General features: G+C 41.7%; 1 protein-coding gene across 1 annotated transcript in view; it reads right to left on the bottom strand.

The window, feature by feature from the left end:
- Window positions 1–15,616, bottom strand: part of igf2r (insulin-like growth factor 2 receptor) — a 267,979-nt gene that overhangs the window by 203,034 nt on the left and 49,329 nt on the right. Inside the window, exons 3-7 of the mRNA XM_072503630.1 lie at window positions 14,708–14,832; window positions 11,124–11,222; window positions 5,739–5,868; window positions 4,788–4,905; window positions 1,742–1,856 (exon numbers count right to left, since the gene is read on the bottom strand). Coding sequence (XP_072359731.1) covers window positions 1,742–1,856; window positions 4,788–4,905; window positions 5,739–5,868; window positions 11,124–11,222; window positions 14,708–14,832 — 587 coding nt within the window. The remainder of the gene's footprint in view (window positions 1–1,741; window positions 1,857–4,787; window positions 4,906–5,738; window positions 5,869–11,123; window positions 11,223–14,707; window positions 14,833–15,616) is intronic.

Below are 15,616 nucleotides of genomic sequence, written 5' to 3'. Positions count from 1 at the left end.
TTCTTAATATCAGCACAGAAATGGTATTAGAGAAACTTAAAGGCAACGAGTCCCTGCCCGTCTTGTAGAGATAGTGTATGCACTGGTGAACATTTTCCAAAATTCCCCAAATTCTAGAGTGATCCCAGCAGATTGGAAGTTAACAAAATAGTGTACCACCATTATTCAAGAAAGGAGAAAAAACAAGAAACTACAAATCAATTAGCCTGAGTCATCATAAAAATGCTGGAATCTCATAGCAGTTTTAAAACACGCAACTATAAAAAGTTGTAGTAAGATCAGGCAGAATCCAGAAATCATGTTAGACTGTAACGGGTAGTGTAGATAAGGGGGGGGGGGGGGGGGGGGGAAAGAGTAGATGCATATTATAAGGTGCCAAATCAAAGGTTAATATGCAAGATAAGTGCCCATAGAGTTGGGGGTAATACATTCACATGGATGAAAAATTGGTGAACGGACAGAAAGCAGAGAGTAGAGATAAAACGGGAGTACTGTCAAGTTGACAGGCTGTAACTAGGAGTGCCATAAGGATTACTAGGCCCTCTTCTATGTACAATCTATATTAATCACATAGATGCGTATTAAAGTTGACTAATAAAACAAAGCTGGTGGGAATGTAAATTGTGGGGAAGACACAAAGTGGCTGCAAAAAGAATTCAAACAGGCTAAATGAATGAGCGACATGGTGGCAGATGGGGTATAAATGTGGGAATCTGTGAGGCTGTAAACCTTTGCAGTAGCAGAAACAATGTTTTTTTTAAAAAAAAAGACATGAAACTTTCAAATGTTGATGTTGAGAAATAATTGGGTATACGTCCAAGGTGGCAAGTTGGTCTTTATTGCAAGGACATTAGAATACAAGAATAAAGAAGTCTTGTTAAAACTGTATAGAACTTTGGTGATTCCACACCTAGGGTACTGGGTTCATTTTTGGTCTTCACATCTAAGAAAGGAAATAATTGTATTGGGGGTGGTAAAGCAAGAGATCACTAGATTGGTTCCTAGGATGAGGCACTAGCCCATGATAAGAGGCTGGGTAAATTCAGCCTTACAGGCTGAGAAGTGATGTCATTGAATGATAGAAGATTCTGAAAGGGATTGACAGGGTAGATGCAGTGAGGTTGGTTCCCCTGGCTGGAATTCAGAACACAGGGACATAGTCTCAGGCTAAGATGTTGATCATTTAGGATGGAGATGAGGAGAAACTTCAGAGGACTGTGAATCCTTGGAATCTTCTATCTCGGAGGGCTGTGGATGCTCTACCACTAAATGCATTCAAGGCTGAAACCAATTTTTGAGCTCCCAGAGAATCAAGGAATTTGGGGAGTAGGAGGAAAGTAGAGCGAGATAGAAGTTCATTCATGATCATGAATGGCGTAGCAGGTTTCAGAGGCCATTTTGTCCACTTCTGTTTCTCATATTTCTTAAGTTCCTATCTTATTAAGAATCCAAAACTCCGAAAGACAAGGTCACTAAATAATTCTGGAGATATTTATCACTTCACAACAATAAACATCTTGTAGAAGTACGATGTTCTAGTAGGGAAGCAGAATTAGGCAGGTATCAAATGGTTTTATAAATTAACAGCAATCACTTAAAATCTTCAACAAAAATCCTGCCTTCAACTTGTGATGGTGGAGTTGATGAACAAACAAAATTGTGCTTTTCCTCCATCATCCTCACTCACACTGAAAAGACAACTTTTTATTTTAATATAAACGTTTTCCGCCCGTCTACAAACCTCTCTTCTTCCAGAAGGACAAATTAAGGTAATGGTGACTGCAGGTCTATGATCGCCACAAAATGCTGGTGCCTTCTCATCTCCAATATATTCTTTGGCATAGTGAAGTACTAACCTGAAACAAATTGAAGGATGTGTTAAAAATCTCACTAAAACTTTTTGCACTATTGTACAAGGTGATGATAAAATAACTTTAAATTTGGAAAGAGGGTTCTTGATGTGAAGACCAAGGCAATTATTTGAGAAAAATTAAAGCCATAAATGCTGTTTTTTTTTGATTTGCAAAGTTAGCACAATTCTTTCACTTTACAATTCTCTCTCTTTCAGGAGAGATTGATTTCTCTTTGGTTTGCAGTTCCATAGATACCAGTTCTCCAATGTTATACTGAGAATACCATTACGACTTTACAGCGAGAACAAAGGATATTTCGGTGTATGTTGCATCAACTGGTGTAATCCAGTCCTCACCACCTAGATCACACATACAAACGTTTGACAAGAGTCACCAGATACCCAGAAGTGGGTAATTTAGGACATTTTCTCAGAAGTGCTGAAGCCGAGCTTAACACCTCTTCAGCCATCCCAGCCGAGATAAGCAAATGACAGTCCTGATATTTAAGTTGTACTTTGCTTGAATAGTCCCAATGCTCACTTGCTAAAACGTGCTTAAAAAGAACATGAGTGGGTTTAAAGTTGCCTTTCCAAAAGTTTACCGAATCTCTCAAAAGTACCAATATTGAATGCAGAAGTGGGTAAAAATAATGAAGCTGCAGAAAGCCTGACACTGCATTTGTGACTGCTTAGATATTCTACAATGTAGCAATAGTGTAAGAGGTCACCAGGACCTTGCAAGGTGAGAAGTGTATGAGAATGTTCCTTTGTGTGAAAGAGAGGAGAAATTTTTTTTTTTTTTAAAGCACAGAGAAAAAGTAAAAGAGAGTGAAAAAATATATCAAGAAGCAACTGACAAGATTTCATTGGTCGTGGTTCCAGGCCCAAGGACCAGGTAGCAAAATGCATTCTCAACAGATGTATAATGATAAAAGTATTAATTGAAGAAGTGTAATCTCTCCGTACAAATTTAAAAATACCATCCAAACTAGAAATCTTCAAAAAGCTCATTGCATTTCTAGAAACATTTGAGAACATGTCATGCCCAATATATAAATGCAAAATACAGAGGATTTTCGAACGGTAACCCTGTGTTCGGTCCTAAATTAAGTTTACGACTTTCATTTTTTTTGCGTGTTTAACATAGAAAAATCATCAAGCCGAATCAAATTTACTTCAGATCAGTGTTGGACAGGCTGGATTTAATGGGAGAAGTAATGGCGATTGGCTGAGGAACCTCCAGTGCAAAAGCCCACACATAGCCCATGGGGAAACAGTGTTTGGCGCTGACCATCACAAATCCAATACATTTACACCTTTCATCATGAACTATGCAGTTCCAGGTAATACAAGATATAATGAACATTAAAGCACAGGAACAGGCCCTTTGGCCACCAAGACTGCCCACCAAGACTGCACTGAACCAGATTTGTTACTTAGACCTACTACTTATTGCCCACAATCTGTATCCCTCCATTCATGGGTCTATCAAAATACATATAATGTTGCTATCATACCTGCCCCACCACTTCCACTTGCATCACGTTCCAGGCACTCTGCGTGAAAAACTTTCCCCTGCACATCCCCCCCTAAACTTTCCCCCTCTCACCGTGAACCTATGCCCCCTTGTAATCAAGTCTTCCACCCTGGGAAAAAGCTTCTGACTATTCGTAATTTTGTGGACCTCAATCAGGCCTCCCCTCAGCCTCAGTCTTTGCAATGAAAACAATTTGCATTTATTCAACCTCTCTTCATAGCTAACATCCTCCAGACCAGGCAACATCCTGGTAAACCTTCTTTGCACTCTCTTCTTGGCTATATTTGTCTTAGTTTCAAGCTCTTCCTCAGTCTCTACACTTGGTGGACTGCTGCTTCGGTTCTCACTCCCCTGCCATACTACTTTAAATCCTCCCGAACCACATTAGTAAACCTCCTGGCCAGAATATCGGTGTCCCTCCAGTTTAGGTCTAACCCATCCTTCTTGTACAGTTCCCACCTTCCCTGGAAGACATCCCAATGATCCACATATCTGAAGCCCTCCCCCGTACACTAGCTCTTTAGCTATGTGTTCAACTATAGTATCTCTGTTCCTAGGCTCACGAGCGCAATGTGGCTCATTATCTTGGACATCAAAATTCATTAGCCAAGCTACTAGAATTGTTGGTGACAAGCTGATAGCTATTCCTGCTCGAGGAACCAACTGCTAGTTAACAACCAGATAACTAATAAGTATTGCCATGGAATACATTGTCAATCATTTTTGCGAGGTGTATTACTTTAGCATCTCAATTTGGAACCCATACCCATTTAGAGAGCATTTGCAACCTGACCTCTGCCTGCACCCAAAATATACTCCAGAATGAACATCTATGCATATACCTTGTATTTGAATCTCAAAAAAGTGGAATAATTTTCTCACCACCACCCCAATATCAACTCCATATTTATTTCCTTTTCTTTTGATCTGTACATCTATTATGGTAGGTTGGAGGCAATGTTTACCTTTCTAAATAGAGAAGGTTAAGACTAATGGAAAATAATGTTAATAAATATATTGAATAAAGTTTGTGATCATTGACCCAAAGATAAAATGCAGCTTCAATGAGAAAAGTTGCCGAGCAATTACCTGACCAAAAGTATCTCAGAATTACATAAGAATGCAGGGTTCTAAATGTGTTAACAAACCTAATCTGGTGTTCTTTCAGTTGAACATCCAACATCAAGAAATTAAATGATAAATTTAGAATCATTTAAGTACTGTAATTTTCACTTAATTATACACCAAATGGCTCACTTAAAAGGATGATTAAGGTTACAGTGGAACTTTCACACAAAATGATTTCAACGTCATCATCAGCTCTTAAGTTTAAAATATATTTTGCTAAGTGTATGCAATCAAAGGTGGCACTTGGAATTCTAAGATCTACTCCCATACCTGTCTTTACCAACTAGTTTCAAAGCATCTTTTGGTTGGCCAACATCAAATGCAGTGGAACCTTTCAATAAGCAGGCACTGCTGCCAGGTTTACATGCGGAGGTCTTGCCTGAAGGAGCTGGCAATTAAACAGACAAGAGGTTATTAAAATTAGAACTGAATACTCTTCCCAGGCACGACTTAACCTAGTATTTAAAGTATTTACAGCATAGAAATGGGTCATTTGACCTTTTGCAAGCAATAATTGAGTCTGAACCGAGTTAGTAAAAGAAAACTTGACTTATTGCAAAGCAATTATGTTTACAATATACATTAGATCCCAGTTGGGTCTGCTCTGTCATTTCCATACCTGGCCGATTTCATACAGATCTTAAAATCACGAGTGATCTAGGGCAGGGAAGCTTGTATTTGGCAACACTCAAGGGGAGACAGATTGCTCCAACCCCATAGGACTCGTGCGGGTTGTAACATGACCCAACAGTCCCACACCAAACAAAGCAAAATGAGTGAAAGAAGAAGTGTAACCTAACTTACAAGTTTAACCCAACTTCCATTTTTCAATTCTATCCCTCCATAAATAAACCAATAGTGTGTTTACTTTTTTAAACAACCTTATTAACCTGCATCACTACTTCTATGGTGTGTCTGCACTGCAGGATCCTCTGTTCCTCTACCCTATTTGGACAATAAAATTCCCTATCCAATAAATATCTCTTCCTTAACCTCAATACATGCAGATGCAATACAGTCGGACCAGTGATTTCATCTTTAAGTTTAAGTAGTTTATCAATTTTTGCCCTTACTACCTTAAATGGCTTCACTTTATTTTGCAATTCATGAAGTGCTCAGTGGTTCAGCACAATTGCAATTCAGTGGCAAAGTAAATGGGCTACAAAGTTTATAAACTAAATGCATGCTATAGAAATTAATTGAAAAGAAAGGTTAACTGACCTATATCTCTACAAATGTTGATATACAAATCCTCCTCCTCAGGGGAATCAACCAAATAGCCTCCTGACATCTTTATGAGTGGATTTAGATCATGTTTCTTCCCAGCTTCATCAAAGACGTAACATGGAACCTTAAAAAATGTAATTACGTGATCATTAATAAACATGCTTTTACAGATTAAATAAGAAACATCTAGGAAATATTTAGCAAACATGAGACAATCAAGACCAACGAATAAACAAATATAAAACAAACAATTGCTGATTTGATTAGTACTCATCCCCTGCAGGAATCCAAATCCAACAGCTTCACATTGTGAGAAACCAGTGTAATACCTGCATTTTTCCATCCATTTCAAGTGGACCAAAATGAGGGAAACAGGCCTTCAATTTTCTATGTACATTCCCAACGAATATCCCTCCCCCCAAAAGGCAGCCTGATCGATTTTGAGCAAACTAATGTCGATAAAACAATTAATCATGCAGGTGTGGGAAGGGTGTGCGAGACCAACCAATTTGCTGATGGGTACAGAGAACCTTTTTTAAAAATAGTCATTCACTGCCTAATTTTCTTCATTGAGGAATGAGAAAGTCTTCAAGCAATGATGAGAGGGTAGATGGGCCTCAGTGCAGCAAAGCACACAAGTGGTGCAGAACAAAGAGAGCTCAAAGTTAAATGCCCGGTGCTTGTATATCAGTGTCTGCTGTACATGCGGTTTTACACTGTTGGGCATTTTACTATTACCAATATAGACCGACCTGCCACATCAGAAGCTGCACATTTTAAAGAAAAGTTCTAAAATACTATTCACCTAAGCTTGGGTGTGGATTATTACAAGTTCTATCCCTCAGATTATTCCTTTGTGAATGACCAAAATTGTGTTGGGTTGGGGATGGTGCAGGGTGGAGGAAGAGTACTAGGGTTTGTGCAGTACTTGTGAACATAAATCAATCACTAAAAACTGATGGACAGTGAAAAACATTACAAATGCACAAGTCCACATTTTTGCTTGGAGTAGAAATCAGTACACAATAGAGAAAAGGTGAATCCACAATTTTTATCTTAAGTCGAACACAAATTTATCGTGCTCAGCAGAGTTGCCTAAATCCCTCTAAATATAGAAATGCTCCTTCTCATGAAATAGTTCTTGCCACCTCCAGAATACTAATTCTCCATTTGAAAGGCAAGTGGCCATTAAATCACTCTGGGGTTGAAGCAGAATGAGACAGAACACAGAAATGGGGTACTGTATTCAGCAGGAAGCCAATAAGTCTCTAGGCAGGTCGACAAAGCAAAATACTGTGCATGCTGGAACCAAAAGTAAAAACCCAAAATACTGGCAATACTCAGGTCAGGCAGCTTCTACAGAGAGAAATAGGTCAGTGACTTGCATCAGAACTGGGAAAAGTTAGAAATTTAACAATGTTTGAGTAAAAGGGGGAGATGGGGGGGAAAAAAACAAAAGGTTTGCGATAGGGTGGAAATCTGGAGAGGACAAATGTTGGTGCAAGGCAAAAAGCAGTACCCTGACTACATTTCCTCACACACTGCTTATTGCAAGGGCACCATTCCATTTTCCTAGTTACTCCAGTCTCAAACAGAAGAGGCAACACCTGCTCTGTTCCACCTCCTCACCAAAGGTCCAAAGCAATTTCTCATTGGAAACAGAAATGTACAGGTGCTTCTCTTTATGTAGTATATCGTCTTGCTGCACACAAAGTAGCACTTCTAATTTGGGCGTCCAAATGCAGATTGGGTGACTGCACTGTTGAACACTTCCATTCATTCACAAAGGTGACCCCGAGCTTCCAGTCGCCCAATATTTTCATTTTCTACCTTGCTTCCACGCTGATTTTTTGTCCTCAACTTCCTATGGAGTTCCAACAAGGCTCAACACAAGCTGAAGAACAGGTTGTCTTTCAATTGGGTACTTTACAGCCTTCCAGACCGACTAAGCTCAACAATTCTGCATCATAACTTCTGCCCCCATTTTTTTTATTTTGCTGATTAATTTTGTTTTCCTCGGCTGGTTTATCTCCCTTTATTTTGCTTTGCTTTTGGTCAGATGTTCAAGATTCTGTGATTCATAGCTCCTCTGGACACATCTTTTGTTCCTTTTTGTTGTCACATCAACTTTAGCCTTGCACCATCATTTACTTTCTCATTTATCTCTACGATCTCCCACACCATCAGGCGCCTTCTGTTGTTGTTCTTTTTCCCACCCTTCCCTTTACGCTTACTTAAAACTTGTCACGCCTCCAATTTTTCTCCATTCTGATGGACTGTTATTTACCCGAAGTGCCAAATTTCTCTCTCCAGGGATGCTGCCTGATCCAGAATAATACCAGCATTTAAAAATGAACAGTATCATTGTCCACCAAACGCAAGGATGGAAGGTTCTCAGTTTAGAAGTATTCAACTTTATAATTTGATTTTAAAAAATCTGATCTGATCAAGTTGAACAACTAGAAAAGGTAAAACTCAAAATTGTTTTGTCACGGTCATTGCTTCACTGATCCTCAAAACCCGTGTTTGCTAATAAAAGAACACTGCAGATGTTTGGCAGGATTCAGATAAACCCCTCATTACTGAACCCGTTATATTCCAAAGCAGTACATTTGAAGATGGCTTACTCCATGTTGAAGTTTGTCCATGACCATATTCCAGAAATTTGGATAAGTAGTCAGTCCTCTACAACAGGCATAGTCAAACTCGGGGCGCGACTCGCAGGTGGGTCGCGGGCGGGTGTCGAGAGGGTCGCGGAGCCGTCCATTGCGCCGTTCCCGATAGCACAAATCCACACGCAGCAGCCGGCTTTTAATAATGCCGGCTGCGAGCGGCCTTCAAAATAGCCAGGAACAGATTTTTAAAATTTGGCCGCACTGCGCATGCTTGCGCAAAACTATGCACATGCGCGCTGATGATCGGGCACGCATGTGCAGTGCGGCCGCTTTTTTTAATATGGTCGCAGCCCACACAAACACGGGGAGAACGTGCAAACTCCACAAGGACAGTGACCCAGAGCCGGGATCGAAACTGGGACCTCGGCGCCGTGAGGCAGCAGGGCTAACCCACTGCGCCACCGTGCTGCCCTCACAATTCCAAACCTATTTTGTTCCTAGTTATCATCCTGACTCGTCAGCATAACAGACCCGATGATAACCGTACCATGTATTCAAGTGTGTATATATGGGATGGGTCATGGCGATGTGTAGGGGAAAGAACATGAACTCCTGAAATTGCTAGCATTCCGTACCCACTGGATATTCCACTCCATTTCATGACCGTGATTCAGATTTCAGCTCTAAGAACATTCCACTCCGAATTAAAACCACATGATTAGCATGTAAATTAACATAAATAGGACAACACACTCACCAAAAATGCATGTATAGAGTAGGTTACTGAAAATAATTTAATCCCTTTAGCGGCTCATGTAGTTTACTGCCTTAAGCAGCTTTAAAAGTTATTTAAAAACATCATTATGTCTCAGCAGTTAATCAGAAAAGGGGATCTGTTAGCACTGAAGTAAGGAAAAGCATGGGGATTGCACGTGGAATTCAGTGTTTAGTGTAATTCCTCATTCAGCAAATTCAGAGCTTGGAATGTTCTTTGACAACAACGGAGGGAATAGAGAAAACCATCTAAAATAGATCACAACACCAAGATATTCCTCAGCTATAGAGCTGGAAGATATAATTAGCATCTCTGTTCAAATAAAAAGTTGGTTTTTTTTTTTTAAAACATACCTTCAGGTATATTTTGATCCCTTTGAAAGGCATTCAAGCCTCTACCAAATGGCACATACCTAAACGGAGAAGAAACTCACCAACTAAGTGGTCCTCACGCCTAAAACTATCTAACTTTTAACCAATCCAAGTTATGTTCAATATCATTCATTACACCACATAATTTTAACTTTAAAAAGTGCTATTTTATTAGCTCAGAAATACTCAAAACGAGCCTCGGTGTGGTTCCCGATCAGGGGTAACCACCGGTTTGTCCCGGGGAAGATGGACGGGGGGGGTTCCAGGGCTGGCACCGGGCAGGGATTAGAAGAATGGGGGACCTGTTCATCGACGGGACATTTGCGAGCCTAGGGGCACTGGAGGAGAAGTTTGAGTTACCCCCGGGAAATGCTTTTAGATATATGCTGGTGAGGGCTTTTGTGAGGCGACAGGTCAGGGAATTCCCGCAGCTCCCGACACAGGAAATTCAAGACAGGGTGATCTCGGGTGTATGGGTCGGGGAGGGCAAGGTTTCGGCAATACACCAAGAGATGAAAGAAGAGGGGGAAGCGCTAGCAGAAGAGTTGAAGGGTAAATGGGAGAAGGAGCTGGGGGAAGAGATCGAGGAAGGTTTGTGGGCTGATGCCCTGGGTAGGGACAATTCCTCCTCCTCATGTGCCAGGCTCAGCCTGATACAATTTAAGGTGGTTCACAGAGCGCACTTGACGGGGGCGAGGTTGAGTAGGTTCTTTGGGGTAGAGGACAGATGTGGAAGGTGCTCAGGGAGTCCGGCGAACCATGTCCATATGTTTTGGTCATGCCCAGCACTGGAGGGGTTCTGGAGAGGAGTGGCGGGAGCAATATCTCAGGTGGTGAAAGTCCGGGTCAAGCCAAGCTGGGGGCTAGCAATATTTGGAGTAGTGGACGAGCCGGGAGTGCAGGAGGCGAAAGAGACCGGCATTCTGGTCTTTGCGTCCCTGGTAGCCCGGCGAAGGATCTTGCTAATGTGGAAGGAGGCGAAGTCCCCTAGCGTGGAGGCCTGGACAAACGACATGGCTGGGTTCATAAAGTTGGAAAGGATTAAGTTTGCCTTAAGGGGGTCTGCGCAGGGGTTCTACAGGCAGTGGCAACCGTTCCTAGACTGCCTCGCGGAGTGTTAGAGGAAGGTCGGTCAGCAGCAGCAGCAACCCTGAGGGGAGGGGAGGGGGGAAACGAGAGATTGCTTGAGGGGACGGACGAGCGGGCGATAACATGGAGGGTGGGGGAAACTGGCACGAACGGGCGAGAGCCAGTGTATAAAGCTCTGTAAATATATCATCTTACCATGTATATATCTTGCTCAGGGCGATTTTGTGTTATTTTGTTACGGGGGGGGGGGGTTTATTGTTTGTAAGGGGAAAAAATTGTTTTGTTAAAAAACTTTAATAAATATATATATATTTTTTTTAAATACTCAAAACGAGATAGGAATATATTTTATACAATCGCATATACTTAACACCACCCGTATGAACATGTTGAGAAGTGTTTTACACAACAATGAACATAATCTACTCTTCCGCCAGTTTTCTTTATTTATTGCAGCCGTATTGGGGATTAAACGTCAGGTGGGGATTTTAACAATTTGAAATTAACCAATGTAGGGGTTTGCATTTACCTCTTTTTTAGGGTTGAAGGTGCTCTTCTTGCAAGCTACAAAAGTCTTCCATTCGAAGTAGTGCACACAGTCGGAAGTCGCCACAAACTCAGGGCTACCCTGATCAAACAATTAAAATAAATTAGGATCACAACAAAAGCTGCTTTTTTTGGGTCAGCAGTTTGATATACAAATCAACAATAAGAAAGCATTAAACACATATTAATTTAATACCAGCAAATGGGCAACAGCAGAATCCTTACAAAATGTGCAACAGCTCTGATTAAATGAATGGAGAGGCAGTAGCCTAGTGGCATTGGCATGGACAAGTAATCCAGAGACGCAGGGCAATTCTCTGGGGGCATGGGATTTAAATCCCACCAGGGCAGATGGTGGAATCTGAACTCAATAAAATTCCAGAATTAAAAGTCTAATGAAGACCATGAAACCATTGTCGATTGCCGTGAAAACTCATCTGGTTCACTATCGTCCTTTAGGGAAGGAAATCGGTCATCCTTACCTGGTCTGGTCTGCATGTGACTCCAGACCCACAGCAATGTGGTTGACTCTTAAATGCCCTCAGGGATGGGGAACAAATGCTGACCTGGCCAGCAACGCCCACATCTCATGAATTGATAAAGACATTTACAGTCAAGACAAGCATTGTGATTTCTAATAATTTCTCAAATTTCTGAAGGAGAACATTTTCCATTTTTGTTCTCTATACAGTAAAGCCAGCAGTGTCAGCCAAACAATCCCTATTGAATAAATGTAATATTATTCATCTCCTCCAGCCAAATCATTCTAATGTCCTCCGTATGAGGTTAGTTAGTAATTTTTTATTTTTTTTCCAAAATAAATTTAGAGTGCCCAATTAATTTTATTTTTTTGAATTAAGGGGCAATTTAGCGTGGCCAATCCACCTACCCTGCACATCTTTGGGTTGTGGGGGCAAAATCCACGCAAGCACAGGGAGAATGTGCAAACCCCACATGGACAGTGACCCAGAGTCGGGATCGAACTTGGGACCTTGGCGCCATGAGGCAGCAGTGCTACCCACTGCGCCACCGTGCTGGCCGCTAGTCAGCAATTTAATTCCAGTTAGAGGCAGTTTTGTGCCGTGGATTCCGATCCATTCCGAATTTGGTCGAGCATGCAAAAACAATAGCAGCGCGACTACAAAAGCAAAAATACTGCAGATGTTTGAAATTTGAAACAAAAACAAAAAATCTGGGTATGAAAGATCACAGACCTGAAAGGTTGAGCAGAATCTTCTGCCCTTGCTGGTGGGAAGCTTGGAGCAGGAAAGTCATGTATTTAGGCGGGATGGTGCTTACCAGAACCCTGCCTTCGGCAGAATTAAGTTCTGGGCGATGAAAGACACTCAGTGCCTGATCAAGGGACCTGACATCGGGATGCGGGGGGCCCACTGAGAAATACTCTGGTGCCTTAACTGCCGAACATCCCCCCCCCCCCCCCCCCCCCCCCCAACCCACCTACCCATCGCCTCCACTTCGTAAACCCACATCTCCCACCACATTACTTACCTGTGCCATGGTCACAATATATATTAATGATTTTGGCATGGGAACAAACTAACAATTCAAAGTTTGCAAAATATACCAAGCTGGGTGGGAGGGTGACCTGTCGCGAGGATGCATAGATCCTTCAGCAGGATCTGACAGGTTGGGTGAGTGGCCAAATCTATGGCAGATGCAGTATAATTTGGATAAATGGGAAGTTATTCACTTTGGAAGTAAAAAGAAGGCAGATTACTATCTGAATGGCTGTAAATTGGGAGAGGGGAGTAGGCAGCGGGACCTGGGTTTCCTTGTGCACCAGTCGCTGAAGGTAAACATGCAGGTGCAGCAGGTGGTAAAGACGGCAAATGGTATGTTGGCTTTCATTGAGAGGTTTCGAATACAGGAGCAAGGATGTGCAATTATACAGGGCCTTGGTGAGGCCACATCTAGAATATTGTGTGAAGTTTTGGTCTCCTTTTCTGAAGGAGGACGTTCTTGCTCTCAAGGGTGTGCAGCAAAGGTTTACCAGACTGGTTCCGGGTATAGCGGGACTGACGTACGGGGAGAGATTGACTGGGTTAGGGCTGTTTTCACTGGAGTTCAGACGAATGAGGGAGGATCTCAGAGACATAAAATACTAACAGGACTAGATTGGGTGGATGCAGGGAGGATGTTCCCGATGGTGGGTGTGGCCAGAAGCAGGGGTCACAGTCTGAGGATTCGGGGTAGACCATTTAGGAGAGTTGAAGAGGCATTTCTTCACCCAAAGAGTTGTGAGCCTGTGGAATTCATTACCACAGGAAGTAGTTGAGGCTAAGACATTGAATATATTCAAGAGGCGGTTAGATATGGCACTTGAGGCGAATAGGTTCAAGGATTATGGGGAGAAAGCAGGATTAGGCTATTGAGTTGGACAATCAGCCATGATCGTGACAAATGGCAGGGCGGGCTCGAAGGGCCGGGTGGCCTCTTCCTGCTTCTATCTTCTATGCTTCTACGTTTCTATGTATCCTGGGACTCCAACCAATGCTTTTCCTGCAGCAGGCCACAATCTCCCATGATGCAAATGAGCACAAAGGTTGCCAGGCTCCGATTGGCCAGCAACTCTCAGAAGGCAAGACTGCCACCCCAGTATCGTGATTTCAGGGAAAGACCCACTACTGGCCTCGTCACTGCCTGTTTGGCAGGCCCTCCCAAAAAGAGGTCCCCAGCCGTCACTGGAGACACATGGTGCCTCAATAAGATTCTCCCCCACAAACTCGACCTCTCCATTTCTCTACCTCGGACTCTCGCCACAGATTCTGCCAGATCTGTCAAGTAGCCCAGCATTTTCCAATTTTATTTTATATTAAAAACAATTTCAATTTGGGCAATTACATCCTGGTGACACTTGGCCTGCCTTGGCTAAAGATGCTGCAGATGCTGTGCAACCAATCTCTTCCAAATAGTTGAAATCTATTTCTAAACTTTGCTATTCATGACACATTTGACTCAGCACGTGCAGCTCAAATTTCTATGTGAATCTAGTAAAAGGTAAATCATTTCAACTTCATGGTTACTTAAAATCAGCCGTGATCGAAATTTATTGCAAACTGATCCTCATACAAGAGATCAAATTTCAGAAGACTCTGGCTTGAGCTTCACACGTCAGAAACTCCTCCTCATGGAAGGCACAGGTTCTAAAATGTCTGCCAGAAATGCATAAAGTCTATCATGTGAATTCTGTTTTGGTTTTATTTCAATATGAATTTAAAAGCTTTACCTTTTACCTAAATTTATGTCCACGATTTCACATACCACTAGTGTTCAGCAGCCTCATCCAAAATAATCAGGTGTGGGGGTGGGGCAGAATATTGCCACAATAAAATATTTTTGCCATTATAAAAGCTATTTCAGGATAGAAATAATAATGCAAACTGCAGCTCTGACAATAAAAACACTGATGATACATTGATGTTATCTTTAAAACCTACAGTTTATATTCAAACAGATCAACCTCAACATCCAACTTAAATGCTGGCTAATGTTCCAAACTGATATACAGCAGTTATATGAAGGTAACACAGCAAACCACATACTCACCAAAGATTTCCCACATAAGAAATTAATGCTACTTTGGACGGTCTGAGCAGAGTTTTGTTCTGTACATTTCTGTGTAGTGTTGTACTCGAAATGATGCACACCGCTGCTTCGGAGAGCAAAATCGCCTATATGAAGTAATAGACACATTAACTAAATTAATTCAGCCTTATCAATATAAGAGTTAAACTTACATTCACTCAGCATCTTGAAAGCTGAAAAAAATCATCTGATGACCAACGCTAGGCTCAGCAAAAGGAGCCTCCCAATACCTTGGGTCCCTTCCATTCAGAGTATGCTGATTTATGTGCACAACATGAATGGATAAGACAGACAACCTTGTATCTCTGTTTTGAGATTAAACCTCTTTAGCCTCATTGGACATGTCTACCACAATCTGCTAGCTGAATTTTGTACAAGTTTATTCCTGCTTAAGCAGTTTAAGATTAAAACAAAAGTGAGTTTAAACAATAATTGTTGAGAAACAGCTTTTTATAAGACACAGCAAAAATACCCAGATCACCACCTCAGTCATGCAATTTTGGTCTGAACACTCTTATCAAGCAGTTTATAACCAGGGGAACCATATACCAGTTAATTGGTTAGTAGCATTTATGAACCAAGGTAAAATTCATAAGCATGACACATATAGGTTAAAAGTGCAGACAGTACAGATTTGGCAAAAGCAAATAGTGTTTGACAAATACAAGAGATGTTTGAGGAATGCACAGTTGGATAAAGAAAAGGCTAGACTGTGCCTATGGTTTTTCAGAAACCATTCATATCATAGAATTTACAGTGCAGAAGGGGGCCCTTCAGCCCATCGAGTTCACACCAGCCCTTGGAAAGAGCACCCTACTTAAGCCCATACCTCCACTCTATCTTTGCAACCCAAAGTCACCTAACCTTTTA

The sequence above is a fragment of the Scyliorhinus torazame genome, chromosome 1 (assembly GCF_047496885.1).
Source record: "Scyliorhinus torazame isolate Kashiwa2021f chromosome 1, sScyTor2.1, whole genome shotgun sequence".
Taxonomy (NCBI): domain Eukaryota; kingdom Metazoa; phylum Chordata; class Chondrichthyes; order Carcharhiniformes; family Scyliorhinidae; genus Scyliorhinus; species Scyliorhinus torazame.
This window is presented reverse-complemented; position numbering and strand designations above follow the sequence as displayed.